A 20275-nucleotide genomic window follows, 5' to 3' on the forward strand; every position below is an offset into this window, starting at 1 on the left:
TGTGTGACCAAAAAGTGAAAATAAAAAAAATGTATTGTCAATTCCCTTGATTTATTAATAAATTTGTCCTCACCACCACCAAAAAAATACACCATGAGTGCATGGAAACACATCTACTTTATTGTAAACCTAAATACCTGGAGGTGAGGTTTGAGATCTTTGAGAGCTTTCCAATACAAATATACTGCAGAGCAACAGAGCAGAGCAATGAGAGGTCTTTAATGGCAGAGAAATGAGCAGTCTTTAATGATACACAATAGAAAATACCTCATTGAAGAAATGTAGTGTTTTTTATATTTACTAGAGGCAGAGTGTTGCAGGGGCGCAGGTCATTGGTTATACCCTGGTGTACTGTAAATAAGACATGACTGTTAGAGCTACACTAAGGCCACAGAGGTTCTTTTTGAAAAGCCAGCAGAATATGATGCTGTTGGAGTACACTGCTCGGCATAAGCTGGACTTTATAACGTATCTTATGTTCAGAGTTTCAAATCAGCCTTCTGGCAATTCATTGACTTCTGTGACAACAACTGAAGTTTGTACTGGTGGTTAGAGTGCATTCATCATCAAATAAATGCCGTCTATCTAAATCCGAGTCTCTAGTCGATACTCTACTACCACTAGACAATGAGGAGAGTTCCCACAGGGGACACGTCCAGGTCCAATGCTCACTTTACAAGCTTCAAAACGAGTACAAAAACAAATGTTTGTACCTGTGGGGGGGGGTGGGGTAGGGGGGGTTTTGGGGGGTTCTTTTTTGTGGGGGGGGGGGTTTTTCCAACGCAGATATGAGATGATTCTGTTACTCTCCAGGGTTTTCAGGTCAGGTTACGCTTTGAAGTTGCCTCATGTTTTTGTTACAAACTGGGGGGGGGGGTTTTTTTTTTTCGTCCAGATCAGGTCTAGTCCATGAAAATTTAAATTTCATCTTAGAATGCGTAGCTTTAATATATATATATATATATATATATATATATACGATTCTCATATAATACAATATATATACTATATAGGATATTATATAAATTATATTATATCTCTAACTAAATATTTGAAAAATAAAAATTAATAAGGCAACACTGTTTTAAATTAACAACTATGTACAACTATACAGAGAATTAATAAAATGACTTAAAAACAAACACATACTTAGAACAACAGTATTTTTAAAACAAGAACATTTTGAGATTTAAAACAAGATGTTCTTACTTGTGACATTTAAGCTATATTACGGTACTGCAGGCAGTATTTACACGCTCATGGAATTTAAAACAGGATTGCAAATTGTGGCGAAATGTAAAAATGCCTAAACATACCAAAAAAAAAACCAGAATATACTTGTGATCATAAGGACTTTGTGCGTAAGACAGCAAAGGAAAGAAGGTACAACTTAAGTGTACAAGTTACTATACATATAGTGACAGAAAAAAAACTAAAGTAACTGAAAACAAAGTGAAATCCATGAAAAAAAAAAAAAAGATTTACATATAACTTGAAGATAGCTACAAATAAGCACTGAAAAATTTATAAAAACTGAACAGAAGCCTAATTATAATAAATAGATTCTCTGATAGCCTAGCAGGGAATCTGAGTTGATACCATACATATCATAGGTCAAGAGTGTGTGGCAGAGCGAAAGAATGATTTGAAAAGCAAGCTTGTAAAATTGTTAACCTAAATTGCATAGTTACTGTATTTACATGATGGAGCTTGGGCAGACTGACATAATGCCCAAGGAACCGGTAAGTATTTATTTTCTTGGAGGCTAATAAAACATTAATTAAATCCATTACTGTGACATTTTAAGTAGTTTATTTTAATATAAACCCAAGTTCAACAGTTACAGTTAAAAAAATTATAATAATTGAAGTACTGTCTTTCAGTTGCCTTTTTTAAGACTTTGAATGTCTCCTTGCCTCCAATTATAGGTAGTTTTAGGTCACTTTAATTGAAATTAAGATAGGGCCTCCCCCCACAACCTACTCTAGTTTATATTTAAAAATCTCAATTAATATTACCATCACCCACCTCTTTATCCTACTGTTCCCCAATACCTACTGTGCACCAAAGTCCAGCAAATCTATTACATTTTTCATTAAATATTTTCTGCTCAATGACCCACAGTACACAAAAAAAATCTTAATTTAACAGTATTTTCATTTTATTACTTTAATTTTATTCTGATGCTCCTTAATGAATAATGAATCTCAGCTGCTGCGCATGTGCCAACATCAACAGATAATTATTCTGGAAGAGGAGCTAAATGCTTGTGGAACATTCAAATCTTTGTTAAGCTTCAAGAAAGTCCATTCATGGAAAGGAGTGTTTTTGCATATGCTCATCCATCTTTCAGCAAAATTAACTCCAGTTGTTAAATTTGGCTTAGAAACATGATTACCACAGAAAACCCCAACAAAATATCCTTAATACTGAATGTCTTCACTAAATAACGCTGGCTGTTGCTTGAATACTGATCTAGGCTGGGTTGCAAATGTCTGTGACAAGCAACTCAAACTGAAGAGCAGATAATGGACTTATGTGAAAGCACCTTAACATAGTAAAACAAAAGAAAGAAAAGTCAAATGTATTTGAGCAATTTTAATAAGATACACACTGATTCTGAGTGCAAACATCATACAAAGTTCAGGAAATCTGAGCACAGTACAGGTCTGTATACTGATAAAAACCATTTTTAAGATTGCCATACTATTCAACTTCCATGTACAAGGTTCAATTATTGTAAAAGTTAAGTTCCAGTAAATACAATATTTGAAGTAAAAGTTAATTTCAGAAAACTGTCAAAAGAGCGAAGACTCCATAAAGTAAAGCACATGGATAGGCAATGAGAAGCTGCTGTCCATCCATAGCTAATGTGGAGATAAAGATTTTTGAAGCTGATAGGCTGCACCATCCAATTATTATGAGAGCCAAAATAGTCCCAATGATACCTCTGTAATAAAATAAAAGATGAGAATTAATTGCTCTGTAATTATACTGTATTCATTTCATGCAATAAAATTTTTATAACATGAAAAAAAAAATTACATTCACCCTACTACACAGTTTTTATGAACACCACTGTCACAGTCTCTATATGACATGACGATATATATATATATATATATATATATATATATATATATATATATATATATATATATATATATATATATATATATATATATCAAATCAGCCATAAATATAAAACGTTTCAGATGATACTTCCAGCTTCTGGGAATCTCAGCTGGTTATTAGTAGAGGCAGTTCAAATCTGGGGATAACGGAATTCCTCGGAAATCCTGCTATTTGCAGGCTCTCGCGGAATTTGCAGAATTCCACAGATTCACCATATTCTGTAGCTACATCGTGAGCAAAATATCATAAACAGGCTGCCAAAGTGACCTACAAATGTATATCTTAGTTGTCCACTTCTAGCTTTGTTAACAGAAGTTAGATTAACAGAGGTTTGGTCTCCTTCGAAAAATAGGAATTAATTAAAAACTAGAGTTATTAAGGCTTTGAAAATGTGTCCTAATAAGAAGTCTCATGAGATGTGATGTGGTGTTTTTGTTTGACAGATTTTACTGATTTGGAAGTACTTCACCCAGACATCGTTTGATGTGCTTATGTTTACTTGATTTACATTTTTATAAGACATTATTAATACAAATACTAAACACATAAGATGATCTGCAGAACACCCCTCAGATATCTACTGAAAATGCCTGCAGTTTTTTGCATATTTTCCCACCGCCTCTACTTATTAGGCATTACTGACCATTGTTTAACAAGAACGTTTTTCTGGCTTTTGACAAATAATTGACAGTGACAATTATTTCTGAAGCTTAATAATCAAGTAAATGTAACACTGACTTTGATACAGTCAGGAAAGCAAGGCGATCAATGATCACCAGTAATATTTGTTATAGAACCCCCTAGTGTTTATATAAAATACATGACATTACCATTGCTTTGTTATTCAGGGATCACAGATAAATCAACTAGGCAATTAGGCTCTTTCAACTTTTACTCAGGAACTCAGGAAAAATGTACATGTTTCTTCTAAACGCTGCAGTGCATCCAGTTCAGGCTCCCTTCTGCACCAATACGGATTGAAATGAGTGTCGTATTGTTGTGAAGACTGAAAACCAGCACTGATATGGATACACTACGACTCTCATAAGGTTTGCTTTTCCTCCTGAGTACTTGTTGAGGAATGTATGGCACAGTTGATTTACGACATGATGTGTGATTTAAAATTTTCAATAAAGTCGGCAATATGTCTAAAAATATAACGCTATGATATGGACAACATGAGACGCATCAGAAGAACATATTGTGTTTCTTGTAGACTTTGCAGGGTGTTCTGTTACACTGTAACTGGTTTCCATATACAGACTGACCTCTGGAATACCTGGCATTTAAAGGGTCTAGTAAAAACTGTTGTATAGTATTATCAAGGGAATGTACTGTACTGTAATATGAATCGCAGTGTTAAAAAAATAAATAAATAAATACACTGGCAGTGGTAACACTATACAGATTCTTGTAATGCTTGCATATCTGTCTTGCAACCACATAGCAAATTTACAGTACGGTATAGAAAAAACCTGACACAAGCCTTTTCTAATGTTTAATGGCTTACTATATTGAATGAAAATGCTTGCTAAAAGAAAAATAATTTATATTGTTCTACTTTTGAAATGCTTCTTTGGTACATCCAGTAACCTTTATTTGTCTACTTTAGGTATTATAGTGTAGGGTTTTCTACTTCTATAGTTTTGGTAGTCTGTATATACACAGTTGAGTAAGCACATTAAAGGGTATATAAGGACCTTTTTATTTTATTGTGTTACATGTTCCCATGTGTTGCTACAACTGTTTAAGGTGTGTAATGTATTATTATTTATTTATCTTTTTTCATTTTGACCACATTTTTAAACTTTAAAATTGCATTCCCTGCCTCAAGATGGCTTCACATGTACCCGCATGGACATCTCAGAACAATATTTCCCATTATCTTTCTGCTCACATATGTTACTGAGATGGATTTACCAGTGAGCAGGAGGATGATAGGAAATGTAGTTCTGAGAGGTTCATGTGAACCATCCTGAGACAGGGAATGCAATTAAAAAAATTTAAAAAGTGGTCAAAATGTAAAAAAAAAAAAAAAATTAAAACAATACCCACACCTTACGTAAACAGTTGTAGAAACACATGGGAACATGTAACACAATAAAATAAAAAGGTCCTTATATACCCTTTAACTGCAGTGTAGTCATTTAAACAGCTATACTTAATTAATTATGTTTACAGAGGTGCTGCATATATATTTGCATATCTAGAAATTGGCCAATACATTTGTTAATGTAGTCAATGAATATGTTACCATTTGGGTTTTATCTCCTCAGATAACAGTTAAGTTAGCCAAGTTATTTTTTTATTTCTTTACTCTTTGAGTAATAAAACAAACTATAAGGAATACAAACCCACCACAGCTGTACAACAGCAATCACAAACTGTTGTATTAATACTTACTTCAGTGAGAAGAGCACAGCACAGCTGGACAGAGTGACCATTGGAAGAAGGCAGTATCCGAGGACACTGGCCACACAGCCACAAGAGACTTCTGACATGCTCATCAAGTTTAACAATGCGTGCATTGCAAAGCACCCAATAACACTGATCCCGTACACATAGCTGAAGTGAACTTTACCTGCCTACAATAGAAATAAATATTACACTGTTAGTGAAAACATGATGGGGATTTAATGATTCTTTTAAAAAGTGGAATGAGAGCCATGTACATTGCCTTGTTGTTTAGATGAAACCAGAATACAGATAGTCATACAGGCAATAAACATTGTGTTATATATTACAGTCATTGAAACTAATTATTTTAAAACATGAACAGAAATGTGTACAATAGGCCCTAAAGGCTAACCAATTTACCATCCCTATCACTATTTCAACTGCTAATAGTTTGTCAATAATTTGAAAAGCTGACTTCATATTTTCAATGGTAGGGAAAGTTTTGGGGCAAACAATCTAAGGGTAATATGGCTGCCATAAGGTGGTTTCTGGATAATAAAGACCTACTGTATAACTTTGACACACTGGCTTCATACTTGATAGACAACTGTATGCTATGATTCTCTCGGTCAAGCTCGATAATGAAAATTAAAAAAGAACCCTTTTGTAATTATAAGGTCAAACATCAGTGCACCACAGATGTGTTGATACACAGATACATGCCAGATGCTTCTCACTACGGCCACATTGTAGCTCACAGTAATGATACCAATAAATCACACACCTTTTCACATATCTATTAGAATTATTGGTTTTCCAAATTTTTAATTAGATGCCATTCCCCTCCCAGAGGGAAAAAAAGAAGAATCATTTTTAGCTCTATATTCCCACTTTTGATGCAGAGCTGGTTTTTGAAGTGAGAGTGAAAATCAAGAAATAAAAAGAATAAGCTGCATACATCAAGTGAATCCTGTATCTAAAATAAAGGTTACAGTTCTGAATTATTTATGCATTCAAGCAGATACTTCCGTCTCTTTTCTGTAAGATTAAGTTCTTGAAGCACTGTTACAGGAGACAGGAGTCTCACATTGCCAAGGATAAATATCAAGCACCCTGTCTGAAGCAATTTCTGAGTGGAATACCACAACAGCAATGGTATAAAATTAAGAAGCAACACTTTGCAAAAGTGAAGCAAAATTTCAGCTAAAGAAAGAGAGCAACATTTTCCCTATTATGTTGAAATGGTTCAAAACATGCAGGTACATGTGAAGGTAGTGATTTATTCAAACTGTTTCGCATCCAGGAGGACAAAACTGCAATCACTTTTGATTATTTGCTGGGTCCTTTGCTGGGGAAAAAAGTACCATTTCTAATTAAATGATATAGCCTGTACATGCGGACTCTACACTGTGGTAGATGACCACAACTGGAGTGATGCATCCCGAGCTGTAGGCGAGAGTGCTAACGAAAGTTGAAGTCATCTACCACACGGCAGAGTCCACATCGAGAGGACTCTATCACTATTAGAAAACAATTTATTTATTTATTTTCTCTTTAAAAAAAACTTTAAAACCTATATTTACCTTGAACTTCTGCTATTTCGCCGGGTAACCTTCCACTGAGGAAAATAGTCCTTAACATAATTAGAATAGAAAAATGACATACACGTAGAGAAAACATTATTATTATTATTATTATTATTATTATTATTATTATTATTATTATTATTATTGAATTATTATTATTTGGCTAACATATTTAGGGGTCATACTCTTTCATAGTATAATTTATCTGGACATAAGAACATAAGAACATAAGAAAGTTTACAAACGAGAGGAGGCCATTCGGCCCATCTTGCTCGTTTGGTTGTTAGTAGCTTATTGATCCCAAAATCTCATCAAGCAGCTTCTTGAAGGATCCCAGGGTGTCAGCTTCAACAACATTACTGGGGAGTTGATTCCAGACCCTCACAATTCTCTGTGTAAAAAAGTGCCTCCTATTTTCTGTTCTGAATGCCCCTTTGTCTAAACTCCATTTGTGACCCCTGGTCCTTGTTTCTTTTTTCAGGCTGAAAAAGTCCCTTGGGTCGACACTGTCAATACCTTTTAGAATTTTGAATGCTTGAATTAGGTTGCCACGTAGTCTTCTTTGTTCAAGACTGAACAGATTCAATTCTTTTAGCCTTTCTGCATATGACATGCCTTTTAAGCCCGGAATAATTCTGGTTGCTCTTCTTTGCACTCTTTCTAGAGCAGCAATATCTTTTTTATAGCGAGGTGACCAGAACTGAACACAATATTCAAGATGAGGTCTTACTAGTGCATTGTACAGTTTTAACATTACTTCCCTTGATTTAAATTCAACACTTTTCACAATGTATCCGAGCATCTTGTTAGCCTTTTTTATAGCTTCCCCACATTGTCTAGATGAAGACATTTCTGAGTCAACAAAAACTCCTAGGTCTTTTTCATAGATTCCTTCTCCAATTTCAGTATCTCCCATATGATATTTATAATGTACATTTTTATTTCCTGCATGCAGTACCTTACACTTTTCTCTATTAAATATCATTTGCCATGTATCTGCCCAGTTCTGAATCTTGTCTAGATCATTTTGAATGACCTTTGCTGCTGCAACAGTGTTTGCCACTCCTCCTACTTTTGTGTCGTCTGCAAATTTAACAAGTTTGCTTACTATACCAGAATCTAAATCATTAATGTAGATTAGGAATAGCAGAGGACCTAATACTGATCCCTGTGGTACACCACTGGTTACCACACTCCATTCAGAGGTTTTTCCTCTAATAAGTACTTTCTGTTTTCTACATGTTAACCACTCCCTAATCCATGTACATGTGTTTCCTTGAATCCCAAGTGCGTTCAGTTTGAGAATTAATCTTTTGTGCTGGACTTTGTCAAAAGCTTTCTGGAAATCTAAATAAACCATGTCATATGCTTTGCAATTATCCATCATCGATGTTGCATCCTCAAAAAAATCAAGCAAGTTAGTTAGACACGATCTCCCTTTCCTAAAACCATGTTGACTTTCTCCCAGGACCCTGTTACCATATAGGTAATTTTCCATTTTGGATCTTATTATAGTTTCCATAAGTTTGCATATAATAGAAGTCAGGCTTACTGGTCTGTAATTACCTGGTTCAGTTTTGTTTCCCTTTTTGTGGATCGGTATTACGTTTGCAATTTTCCAGTCTGTCGGTACCACCCCTGTGTCAAGAGACTGCTGCATGATCTTGGTTAGCGGTTTGTAAATTACTTCTTTCATTGTACAATTGCACATGTACACATGTACAATTGCAGAGCATCATTCAAGCAGACAGGGAGTGGATTGACTGGTGCTGAAAGAACTGAAACAGAGTTGGCAGTCTGACTGGCTGGATTTGAGGGAGGGTGTTGTTTGGATCCAGCCTATGACATAATTGTGGACCAACCGTGTCTTCCCTGTTGATTTGCTGTCCAGTAGCACCAAATTGAGCCTTCCTTACGATGTCCTGTCACAGACATGATTTCTCTTGTCTCTAGACTAGCCTTAGAAAGTATGTTTAAGTAGCTTTTTATGTTATCAGATTAGTTGTAGATTAGAATGTTAAAGGGAAAAGCCGGTATTCAATTTAAAATGTAATTCACAGTTAAACACTTCAACATTCCAGCGGCATCTATGCAAAATAGAAGCCTGCAGATCTGGAAGCTGATTGGCTGTTCACACTCAATCATTTTCTAATTCAAATTATAAAATGGTCTAAAAGAAAAGAGTTTATAGGCTCAAAGAATGGCAAGTAGTTCAGTATTAAGTGTGTATGAAAAGTTTACAAGTTTTTGTCAGTCACCATTCCAAGTGTAGTATGCTACTCTCTACAAACATGATAAGCCTAGCTGACACTAACATTTTTTAAAATAAGTCGTGCTCTAAAAGGTTTCCTATTATTCGCTTAAAGTTTAAGGACAAAGGATTTTGATACGGAAAAAGCATGCAAACATGGCAGAGATTGCAAATTGGCCAAAATAATGCAAATTGAATAAGTAACTGGGGTATTTCAGGGGTTAAATAGCTTTGGGCCGCTTATTGCAAAGCTGATTCTCACTCATGGGCAACCCCTGTACCTCACCTCACATGTATTTACACCAGGCCAAAAAGGATTTTGATATAAAACTAGCAAAAATCATACAATAATCCGGGACGTCGTCATTTGCAAAGCCTGTGACTCAGTAACAATTTCCGCGCTTGTATTGGTTATAATGGGCTACACTTTGGGGTGCTGCTGCTCGTGGGGTACGGCTTGCTCACTAAAATCTTTAGTGTTTTTGCAAACTTTGATGTTATTTAACTTATTTATTGTAGACCTTTAATTGTGTTTGTATTATTATTATTATTATTATTATTATTATTATTATTATTATTATTATTATTATTATTATTATTATTATTATTATTAGTGTAGGGTACATGGGGGTAGGGGTCAAGGCTGGCAATCAAATATGAAAACATAAGCCCAATGTCAGCTCCTGCAAGGGAGCCGGCTCTTTGTACAGTGCTATGCTTCAGAGCAAGAGGTCCTGGGTTTACATCCCACCTCCACCTGTGAGAAACTCCTGTCTGCGGGAACCGAGGAATTCCTTTAAAGTGTGATAGGTAAATGTACTCCTTCTACTGACAATAATAATAATAACATGGAATTGTCTAAGTTAATAATGTTTGTTAGTGTAACCTCTAATTAAGTTCTGAAAATGTGAATTATCATGACCAAGGGTATTCACTAATTTATAGTTCATAGTTTCATATCACAATCAATACTACATGCCTTATACCAGGGGGTACACTAGGTGATTACTGGTCTGTACCTTTTTATTATTATTATTATTATTATTATTATTATTATTATTATTATTATTATTATTATTATAGTTAAGGCTATGATTTCGGCATGATAATTTTTTGTACATTTCACGGGCGAGGTGTAGCAAAAAAACAAGAATTCAGCGAAAGGTCACCAAATAATGTAGTTTTAGCTACATCAACGTAAACAAGGGCTTTTAAATAGTACATCAAAACCAATAACATAAAGACTGCTGGTAAGTTTAAATGTTACTTAAGAGTACAAAACTTACAGTACATACTTAGGGTCTCCAATCGTTAAACCTTTCACCTGTCATTCTAAAATACCTAAAATATCTCCCTGTCACATACCCGCATCTCTCTAAATAATGTTTGAAATTCTTCCTTTTGGGTTCTCTGTTGGTTGAGAGGATGGATGACAATGACATTGCTTTTGATTTTTTTAAAACCTGTATAAGAGGTACAAACTCAGCACATCTACTTAAATGTAAATGTATCCAATTTTGCGATGCAGTGTGTAGTTAAAGTATGAACAACAGCTTTGACCACTTTATGCAGTCAAAAGGGCTGCGACACGATGCTTCTTTCATGCAGCTGCACAGCCTTTATAGCTGTATGATCCAGATGTATCACATTCATCTGTGTAGAAGTATGAACCAGGCTTAGTTTCCCATGACTTTGAAACAGTATGTCGTAAAGCCTTTGTAAGTTGATAAACTTGTTCTACGATGCATTTGTTCTCCTGTCATTATAGAAAACAGCTCACACACAATTTCTTGTGTATTTTAGATGTCATCCATTTACATGCTTGCTTAGCTATCTCATTCACTGACCTATAACTACATGCATCTCAAAGATTTGTATTTCCGGTGCATGACATACTGCATACTTTAAAGGAAATAAAGGCAGAGCCTAATAAATGTGTTTTTACACCCATTTCCAATATTTCACAGACCACCTAACCTGTCCCATTTTATCATCCAGAGCAAACTACCAGCTGACCGAAACAATGCACACAATGGAACTAAACCCTGCAATACCAACAGATGCAAAACATGTCCCCTTATCTCTATGGAGAATACCATTCCTACAACACAAGGGAAACTGGAGATAGAAGGGTCATTTACCTGCAGATCCAGGCATGTCATCTACATGAATATAGAAACGAAACAACATCTTCAGACAAGGAAGAATCTGCACAACACACCATCAGCAACAAAATGACCAACACTCCTACTGGCAACCATTTCAACATGCACTATGAACCATTCTCTGCACGATCTGACACTTCTTGTTTTAAAGGGCAATTTCAAAAACACACAAGACAGGAGAACTTGGGAAGACAATATACATATGTACACATACATACAGTGCTCCATCAATCTCTCTTTTCTACTTTCACATGAAGAAGAGACCTTTGAGGTCTTGAAAGCTTGTGATTAATTGTTGCTTTGTTAGTCCTGTACATAATTAAACAGTGTAAATAAATTAAAATTGTATTTGGACTCAAAAAAGAAAAACCTGTATGACGTATGAACCCACCAGCAGCAAAGTTGCTCCAAGTGCCAAACAAAACACCACCGGTCCTGTAAGGTCTGTTTCATTCATGATGCTGCCATCTACTGGTTTGAATGGGTTTAACACTGTTAATGTTTTTTGACAGATGTGATCAAAGTTGATGCCCAACTCTGCAAGAAAGAAAAAAGATTTCACAAAACAAACAATGATTAACAAGTAGAGCCGTTTAAATACTGAGATAAGACACGCACACACATATTGACCACACCGCAGAAGACAATGTACATCACAATATATGGGATAAATCACTACTATGGGACAAATGCAGCCAGACAGCAAAAATAATTCAAATTAATTTTCAAATTAGGCACTTTAGAACCTCTTGGAATGAACATTCTATTCTGAATACATCATGCCATCATCCTCCAGAACTTGTTCCAGCTAAAGGACTTGTAGTCAATTATATTTATGATTTAATCACATTTTTGTGGTCCTGCATTACCTTTTTCTTTTTGATATTGCACCTTCTGGTGCACTGCATTTTTTTTTCTTTTTCAGATTTTAGATTATAGTAACAAGCAGTATCGTGATCATACCATTGTGATAACAGTGTTATGTTAAAATTTGAGAATGTGTCAATAGGTTTATAAAATTGTAGCTGTTCTTGTGTTACCATGTCCCCTTCGCCACTGCATTGTCATTGAAGATAATTGGCAAACAACATCATACTTACATTTCCGCAGCACCTTCAGTTCCACATTACCTTGTACTATAGCGGTTTCACAGTAATTACTTATTGATCCCGTGAGATGGGATTAATCATAATGTCCAATGACAGTGAGATGTTTTCAACACCTCCCTGTAAGTGAAGCACATGAAGATTCTTTACCTTCCAGCAGCGGTGGTTCTGCATCAGAACTGTCCGTTCCTGTGTAAGATGAGGTGTCTGTGGGCTGGAAGATCTGTCCAGTATAAGCCTGCTCTGCATAAGCCTGCTCTGATGCATAAACTCCTGGATTTGCTGCACTGGCATCACTGTTCAGAGGGAATATATATATATATATATATATATATATATATATATATATATATATATATATATATATATATATATATATATATATACAGTGCCTTGCAAAAGTATTCAGACCGCTGACCAATTCTCTCATATTACCGAATTACAAATGGTACATTGAAATGTCATTCTGTTTGATATTTTATTTTGAAACACTGAAACTCAGAATCAATTATTGTAAGGTGACATTGGTTTTATGTTGGGAAACATTTTTAAGAAAAATAAAAAACTGAAATATCTTGCTTGCATAAGTATTCAACCCCTGTGCTGTGGAAGCTCCCAGTTTGCACCAATGAAAGAAATTGCCCTAACGAGGACATAATTACCATACCATTGGCCTCCACCTGTGAACCATTAAAGTTGCTGTCACATTTTCTGGTTAAAAACCCCACTGTTGAAGGATCATTGGTAAGGCTGTGAATCTGAAGGAAAATGAAGACCAAAGACCATTCTACAGAAGTTAGAGATAAAGTAATACAAATGTGTAGATTATGGAATGGGTACAAAATAATATCCAAGTGTCTAGATATCCCAGTGAGCACAGTTGGATCAATAATCAGGAAGTGGAAGCTGCATCACACCACCCAGGCACTGCCAAGAAAAGGCCGTCCCTCAAAACTCAGTGCTCAAACAAGAAGGAGACTTGTGAGAGAAGCCACAGAGAGGCCAACAATCACTTTGAAGGAGCTACAGAATTCAATGGCTGGGAGTGGAGTAATGGTGCACCAGTCAACCATATCAAGAGCTCTGCATAAAACTAGCCTGTATAGGAGGGTGGCAAGAAAGAAGCCGTTACTCAAAAAGTACCATCTGACAGCACGTCTGGAGTTTGCCAGAAAGCATGAGAGTGACCCAGCTGCGATGTGGGAAAAGGTTTTGTGGTCCGATGAGACCAAGATAGAGCTTTTTGGCCAAAACTCAAAGCACTATGTTAGGCGCAAACCTAACACTGCCCATGCCTCAAGACACACCATCCCTACAGTGAAGTATGGCGGTGGCAGCAGGTGGGGATGCTTCTCATCAGCAGGGACTGGGCATCTTGTTACAATTGAAGGAAGAATGGATGGAGCAAAATACAGGAAAATACTGCAAGAGAATCTGCTTCAGTCTGCTAAAAAACTGAAGCTTGGGAGGAAATTCAGCTTTCAGCAGGACAATGGTCCCAAGCACAAGGCCAAAGCAACATTGGAGTGGCTCAAGAACAAAAAGGTAAATGTCCTACAGTGGCCCAGTCAAAGTCCTGATCTCAATCCCATTGAGAATCTGTGGCACTATTTGAAAATTGCGGTCCACAAGCGTCGTCCAACCAACCTGAACAACCTGGAGCAAATCTGCCAAGAAGAATGGGCCAAAATCACTTTGACACTGTGTGCAAAGCTGGTACATATTTAACCCAAAAGACTTAAAGCTGTTATTGCAGCGAAAGGTGGCTCTAGCAAATATTAATGTGTGGGGGTTGAATACTTATGCAAGCAAGATATTTCAGTTTTTTTATTTTTCTTAAAAATATTTCCCAACATAAAACCAGTGTAGCCTTACAATAATTGATTTTGAGTTTAAGTGTTTTAAAATAAAATATCGAACAGAACGAAATTTCAATGTACCATTTGTAATTCAGTAATATGAGAGAATTGGTCAGGGGTCTGAATACTTTTGCAAGGCACTATATATATATATATATATATATATATATATATATATATATATACATATATATATATATATATATATACACACACACACACACATACATGTAGGGGAGTCAATTATCCGATCTTTGATCAACATTATTGTCTAATCAACCAAATGCACCTGTAATCACGTGATGAATTGCTTGTGGTGTATTAAGCACACAGCTTCTGTCCTCTGTCAAAAAGCAGAGCCAGGGACATGCCCCCTTCAAAAAGCAGAGGCAGGGACATGCCCCCTTCAAAAAGCAGAGCCAGGGACACTCCCCCGTCAAAAAGCAGAGCCAGGGACACACCCCCTTCAAAAAGCAGAGCCAGGGACACGCCCCCTTCAAAAAGCAGAGCCAGGGACACTCCCCTGTCAAAAAGCAGAGCCAGGGACACGCCCCCTTCAAAAAGCAGAGCCAGGGACACGCCCCCTTCAAAAAGCAGAGCCAGGGACACTCCCCTGTCAAAAAGCAGAGCCAGGGACACAACCCCTTCAAAAAGCAGAGCCAGGGACACACCGCCTTCAAAAAGCAGAGCCAGGGACACGCCCCCTTCAAAAAGCAGAGCCAGGGACACGCCCCCTTCAAAAAGCAGAGCCAGGGACACACCCCCTTCAAAAAGCAGAGCCAGGGACACTCCCCTGTCAAAAAGCAGAGCCAGGGACACGCCCCTGTCAAAAAGCAGAGCCAGGGACACGCCCCCTTCAAAAAGCAGAGCCAGGGACACGCCCCCTTCAAAAAGCAGAGCCAGGGACACGCCCCCTTCAAAAAGCAGAGCCAGGGACACGCCCCTGTCAAAAAGCAGAGCCAGGGACACGCCCCCTTCAAAAAGCAGAGCCAGGGACACGCCCCCTTCAAAAAGCAGAGCCAGGGACACTCCCCTGTCAAAAAGCAGAGCCAGGGACACGCCCCTTCAAAAAGCAGAGCCAGGGACACGCCCTCTTCAAAAACCAGAGCCAGGGACACGCCCCATTCAAAAAGCAGAGCCAGGGACACGCCCCCTTCAAAAAGCAGAGCCAGGGACACGCCCCCTTCAAAAAGCAGAACCAGGGACACTCCCCTGTCAAAAAGCAGAGCCAGGGACACGCCCCCTTCAAAAAGCAGAGCCAGGGACATGCCCCCTTCAAAAAGCAGAGCCAGGGACACGCCCCCTTCAAAAAGCAGAGCCAGGGACACGCCCCCTTCAAAAAGCAGAGCCAGGGACACGCCCCCTTCAAAAAGCAGAGCCAGGGACACGCCCCCTTCAAAAAGCAGAGCCAGGGACACGCCCCCTTCAAAAAGCAGAGCCAGGGACACACCGCCTTCAAAAAGCAGAGCCAGGGACACGCCCCCTTCAAACAGCTGAGCCAGGGACTTGGGATGTGCTCTTGGTAAATTTTTCTGAAAGTTTAAATGCTTTGCAATGTCAGCTTTTTAACGTTTAAACCATATCTACACACACTTTACATTAAATTATGATACTGACAGCCCTGGTTAGTATTTTCTAAGCAAATAACGCTTTAATATTGCAAAGAATTAACTACATAGTAAAAAAAAAAACTAAATATTTTATTTATAGTATATAGTTAACTATATACTATAATTTAATTATAGTTAGCTATATACTATATCTGTTTTGTTTAGTTTTTGGGTTGTTTTTTTGCTATAGTAACTTTGCCCAATAAAATATGGTTTAATTTTTTTTTTTTTTAAATGAACATCACCCCACTGTACAGAGCTATTTGAAACCACCATCTATAGAAAACCAAAGCAAGTTGTGCTTTGGTGACATTTCTTAAAAAGTTACCGAAATGCCTTAACTTTCGTTCAAAAGTCATTATCATCTCAATTATTCAATAATTGTAAATGCTACCAACTATATATATATATATATATATATATATATATATATATATATATATATATATATATATATATATATATACATAGATAGTTGTGTAGCATTTTAATATAGTCGTTTTCAATAAAACAAGAGACTGGGACCATTTACAATAGGGTCTAGATATTAACCTATTAATGAGATCCTCCTAGGCAGCCTGGGTACAAGGGATGAGCAGTTATTTGACGAATGGCCTCTTCTCGTGTGCAAACATTTCTTATGAGCTTTTGTTCTAATAATAAATTCATTACATGTAAAGTGTATGTCATTTTTAATTGTTTCAGTAGGGATGTTTCCTATACACTAATCATATCACTTAATATACTTGCATCCAGGCAGACGAATAAGCGAAATAATAAACAGTACAATCTAGCAATGTAATGAATATGACAACAGCTTACATGTTTTCAGAGGGATGGCTTCGGGTCTGGCAGTTATAGGGTTCATGTCCTTGTTCATCAATGTTAAAACCTGACTGGTAAAAGTCTTGATCAAACTGTTGAAAACCTGCCATTCTGAAAACAGGTATTGATTAAATGCAAAGCATAAAAACAAAACAAAACAAAAAAGTTAAACCCAACAGAGCAACCAGCATTTTATTTATTATTACTTGACATACTGTATACACGCACAAATGAAAGTGAGTTTTTTAATGCAGTGTAAAGAGGTACCTGGCGCTCTCTGTTGGTGAAATAGGGTACTGTGCTCAGACAGGATATTATTCTTCTGTACCCTCTGTGGGGAGACATTGGGCATTGTGGACTTCTGTGATTTTTTTTTACTTTGGTGGGAGCTATCAGTTCTTGAAGATGTAAGGCTCAGTCCTGCTATATGGTGGGTGTTCTTTCTGCTACTGTAGGTGGTCACATTACCCAGGAAGAGTTTAATATATGGATTCATAATGCAGACTTATTATAGCTTACAGTTTAAAATCATAAAGAATTTCAATATATAATAGAGTATACTGTATAAAATGAATTTGCCTCATGTGAAATTATACCATATCTGTATTAAAGAGCAATACGTGCCAATTATCATTGCATGCCATTAACTTCACAGGTCTCTCAAATGTGTCATTTTGATATAAACACAGCAAAATGTATTTTCTTTTTAAAGCATGGTAACTGGTACTAGACTGTGTTAGAGAGTTTTCAGTTTCCATGCCTTATTTTCAGGAAATCTATTACACTTGCATTCCTGGGTCATTTCACATGAGCAATGCTTTCTGGGTCAAATGTTGTTACTGGCTGAAAGCATCATTTGGAAAGGTCTTTAACAAATTCATGCGCCCAGGAATGAAATAGGGTGATTTGTCATGGAATGGCCCAAAAGTTACTGTAGAGTGTGTGTTTTTTTCACTATAACAAACACAGCTGAAACACTTGTTTTTCTGTTTGTGCTTGTTTTTTTTTTTTCATTCCGGTATAAAGACTCAGTATTATAGTTTAACCTTCATAATGTTTTATATGCTTTATTTTCAATTAAATCAATTTTATTTTTAAAAAAGAAAAAGAAAAGTGAAATATGTCATTTCTTGCTGCCACAATATCTATCTATCTATCTATATAAATTTAGTTGTTGCTAATTTTTTTTTTGTTATTTTCTCCCAATTTGAAACACCCAATTATTATTTAGGCTCAGCTCAACGCTATCACCACTGTACTGACTCGGGAGTGGCGAAGATGAACACACGCTGTCCTCCGAAGGGTGTGACATCAGCTGATCGCTTCTTTACATACTGCGGATTCACCATGCAGCCACCCAGGAGCTACAGCATAGGAGGACAGCGCAGCTCCCAGGCAGCTAACAGGCAAGCCTGCAGGCGCCCGGCCAGACTACAGGGGTCACTGGTGTGCAGTGAGCTCAGCCAATTGAACGCCGCCTCCTGGGAACACCCGTCCACGGTCGGCTGTGGAATAGCCCAGACTCGAACCGGCGATGTCCAGGCTATAGGGCGCATCCTGCACTCACGCAGAGTGCCTTTGCTGGATGTGCCACTCGGCAGCCCGCAGAAAGATATTTTTAGGGACATTTTTCTTAGTTAGCTGATCTTTTTCTATTACATTGATGTCACCGTAACACAAATAATGCATGAATAAATCACTTATATGTAAATGCCTATTGCATACTGTCAGTCCTACAGTTTGGAATGACCAGGCCTCATTGAGGTTTTGACCTCAGCTCACAACCAAAGCAGCCTAAAAGCCCATTGGTGTTTCATTTATACAATTACCCTTGCAGGAAGCATTTAACAAAATACAATTAAAACATGTTTCAAATGTTTAAAAATACAAAAATAAAACATGTCTAAACATTCTGGCTTTTATTCATTGAGTCTGGAACCACAGATTGTAAATGCAGAAACGTTTGATTTTGTGTCTGGCTTTTATTCATTGAGTCTGGAACCACAGAATTGTAAAATTTTTAATTTTCTTAGCCTAGTCTACAGTTAAAATTATTCAATCTATTTATAATATAATTTTATATATTATATATATATATATATATATATATATATATATATATATTATATTATATATAGATATATATATATATAGTATAATATTCCAGGCAGTTTCCAGTTACTGTTCTTTATAAAAACAGGTGAACATAGAGCAGTCGATAAACACCATATGATAGTAACAAAAACAAGGTTCAATTAGATGCCATTAGTCATTATTTAAGTAAACCTTAAGTATATAAATTGTTTCCATACCTTCATAAGGATATAGGGGTAGATTATTATACTTTGTTCAGCTGAAGTGGTGCCGCATTTAAGCCACGATAGTATGTGTTAGCAGTGAGACCGTGTGCTATTTATAAAGTTCTAATTTTACTCTGAGCACAGATGCCAATAACCACCATCACTCCATATTACATTTCAATAGCCCTGATATCTCAGGACTTTTAGCTTTTCTGGGATACCAGCTACCGTGTCATAACATAATAATTGGTATTATTTTTCTACGGTAAATAAAAACATTTAAAAAAAAAAACACACAATTAAATTAAAAAAAAAATCTGTTAAATGTAGTGGTATTTAAGATATACGGTTACTTAATTTTATAAAGAATCCTGATTCATATTACTTAATTTTACTGCTGATCTCAGATTCTTATTAGACTGATTATGCTGGAATTCTGACTTCAGCTGTCAAATCAATCATATCCATTTGTAATCATTCTAGGCCAAAGGATATGTTTACAGTGTTTGAATGTTATCAGAATTTCCTTGTACCATTATGATTTTTACCATTAACTACATCTTTAATGTGTTTCTTATACTGATCTCTACCCTCCATCATTATCCCAGTGAAGTAGAGCAGCTATACATTTTATTGTGAGTCAGTGTTTAAGGTTTCACTCATGTTAGAAAGTCTTTCAGAAATAGGGTGACCAGATAGCAAGATTGAAAAATCAAGAAACCTCATGAACACAATGCAAGTGACGCACACTACGTATCTTTCTTCTGTAGACAGGCTTTGTTTATTCCTTCACCTTCCTGTGTGCATTGCACTTAGGAAAAAACAAAAACAAGAAATGTAATTTAAAAAAAAAATACTTGTTTACTGTTCTGATGACGGTGTTTTAATCAACCTATCAGTGTGTCTGTACTGGCTTTTTGGTGACCTGCTGTACTGTACGTAGCAGGTGGGAGAAAGTCAGTGATGCATTGTTTTGATCACTGATAGCAGGTGCTTTCCGTCAGGATTACCGCAGAGGCGCTAAAGCTCAGTTGAGTGGCG

At 36.6% G+C, this 20275-nt stretch overlaps 1 protein-coding gene across 1 annotated transcript; it reads right to left on the reverse strand.

Moving 5' to 3' along the window:
* Positions 1-2593: 2593 nt before the first annotated feature.
* Positions 2594-19333, reverse strand: zgc:123321 (uncharacterized protein LOC559912 homolog). Its single transcript, XM_041275237.1, has 6 exons — positions 19247-19333; positions 16932-17045; positions 12791-12936; positions 11926-12071; positions 5539-5720; positions 2594-2950 (listed from the first exon to the last, which is right to left on the reverse strand). The coding sequence occupies exons 2-6, from the start codon at positions 17042-17044 to the stop codon at positions 2788-2790; spliced, it is 750 nt and encodes a 249-aa protein (XP_041131171.1). The 5' UTR covers position 17045; positions 19247-19333; the 3' UTR covers positions 2594-2787.
* Positions 19334-20275: the final 942 nt, after the last annotated feature.

Source organism: Polyodon spathula, chromosome 2 (genome assembly GCF_017654505.1).
Source record: "Polyodon spathula isolate WHYD16114869_AA chromosome 2, ASM1765450v1, whole genome shotgun sequence".
Classification (NCBI taxonomy): Eukaryota; Metazoa; Chordata; class Actinopteri; order Acipenseriformes; family Polyodontidae; genus Polyodon; species Polyodon spathula.

Excerpts from the sequence above, each read along its gene's own strand:
- zgc:123321 (XM_041275237.1), bottom strand. The coding sequence starts at position 17,044 with ATGGCAGGTTTTCAACAGTTTGATCAAGACTTTTACCAGTCAGGTTTT. Across the intron at positions 12,937-16,931 it reads AGCCATCCCTCTGAAAACAT|TGATGCCAGTGCAGCAAATC; the intron begins GTAAGCTGTTGT and ends CCCTCTGAACAG. Across the intron at positions 12,072-12,790 it reads AGAACCACCGCTGCTGGAAG|AGTTGGGCATCAACTTTGAT; the intron begins GTAAAGAATCTT and ends TCTTTCTTGCAG.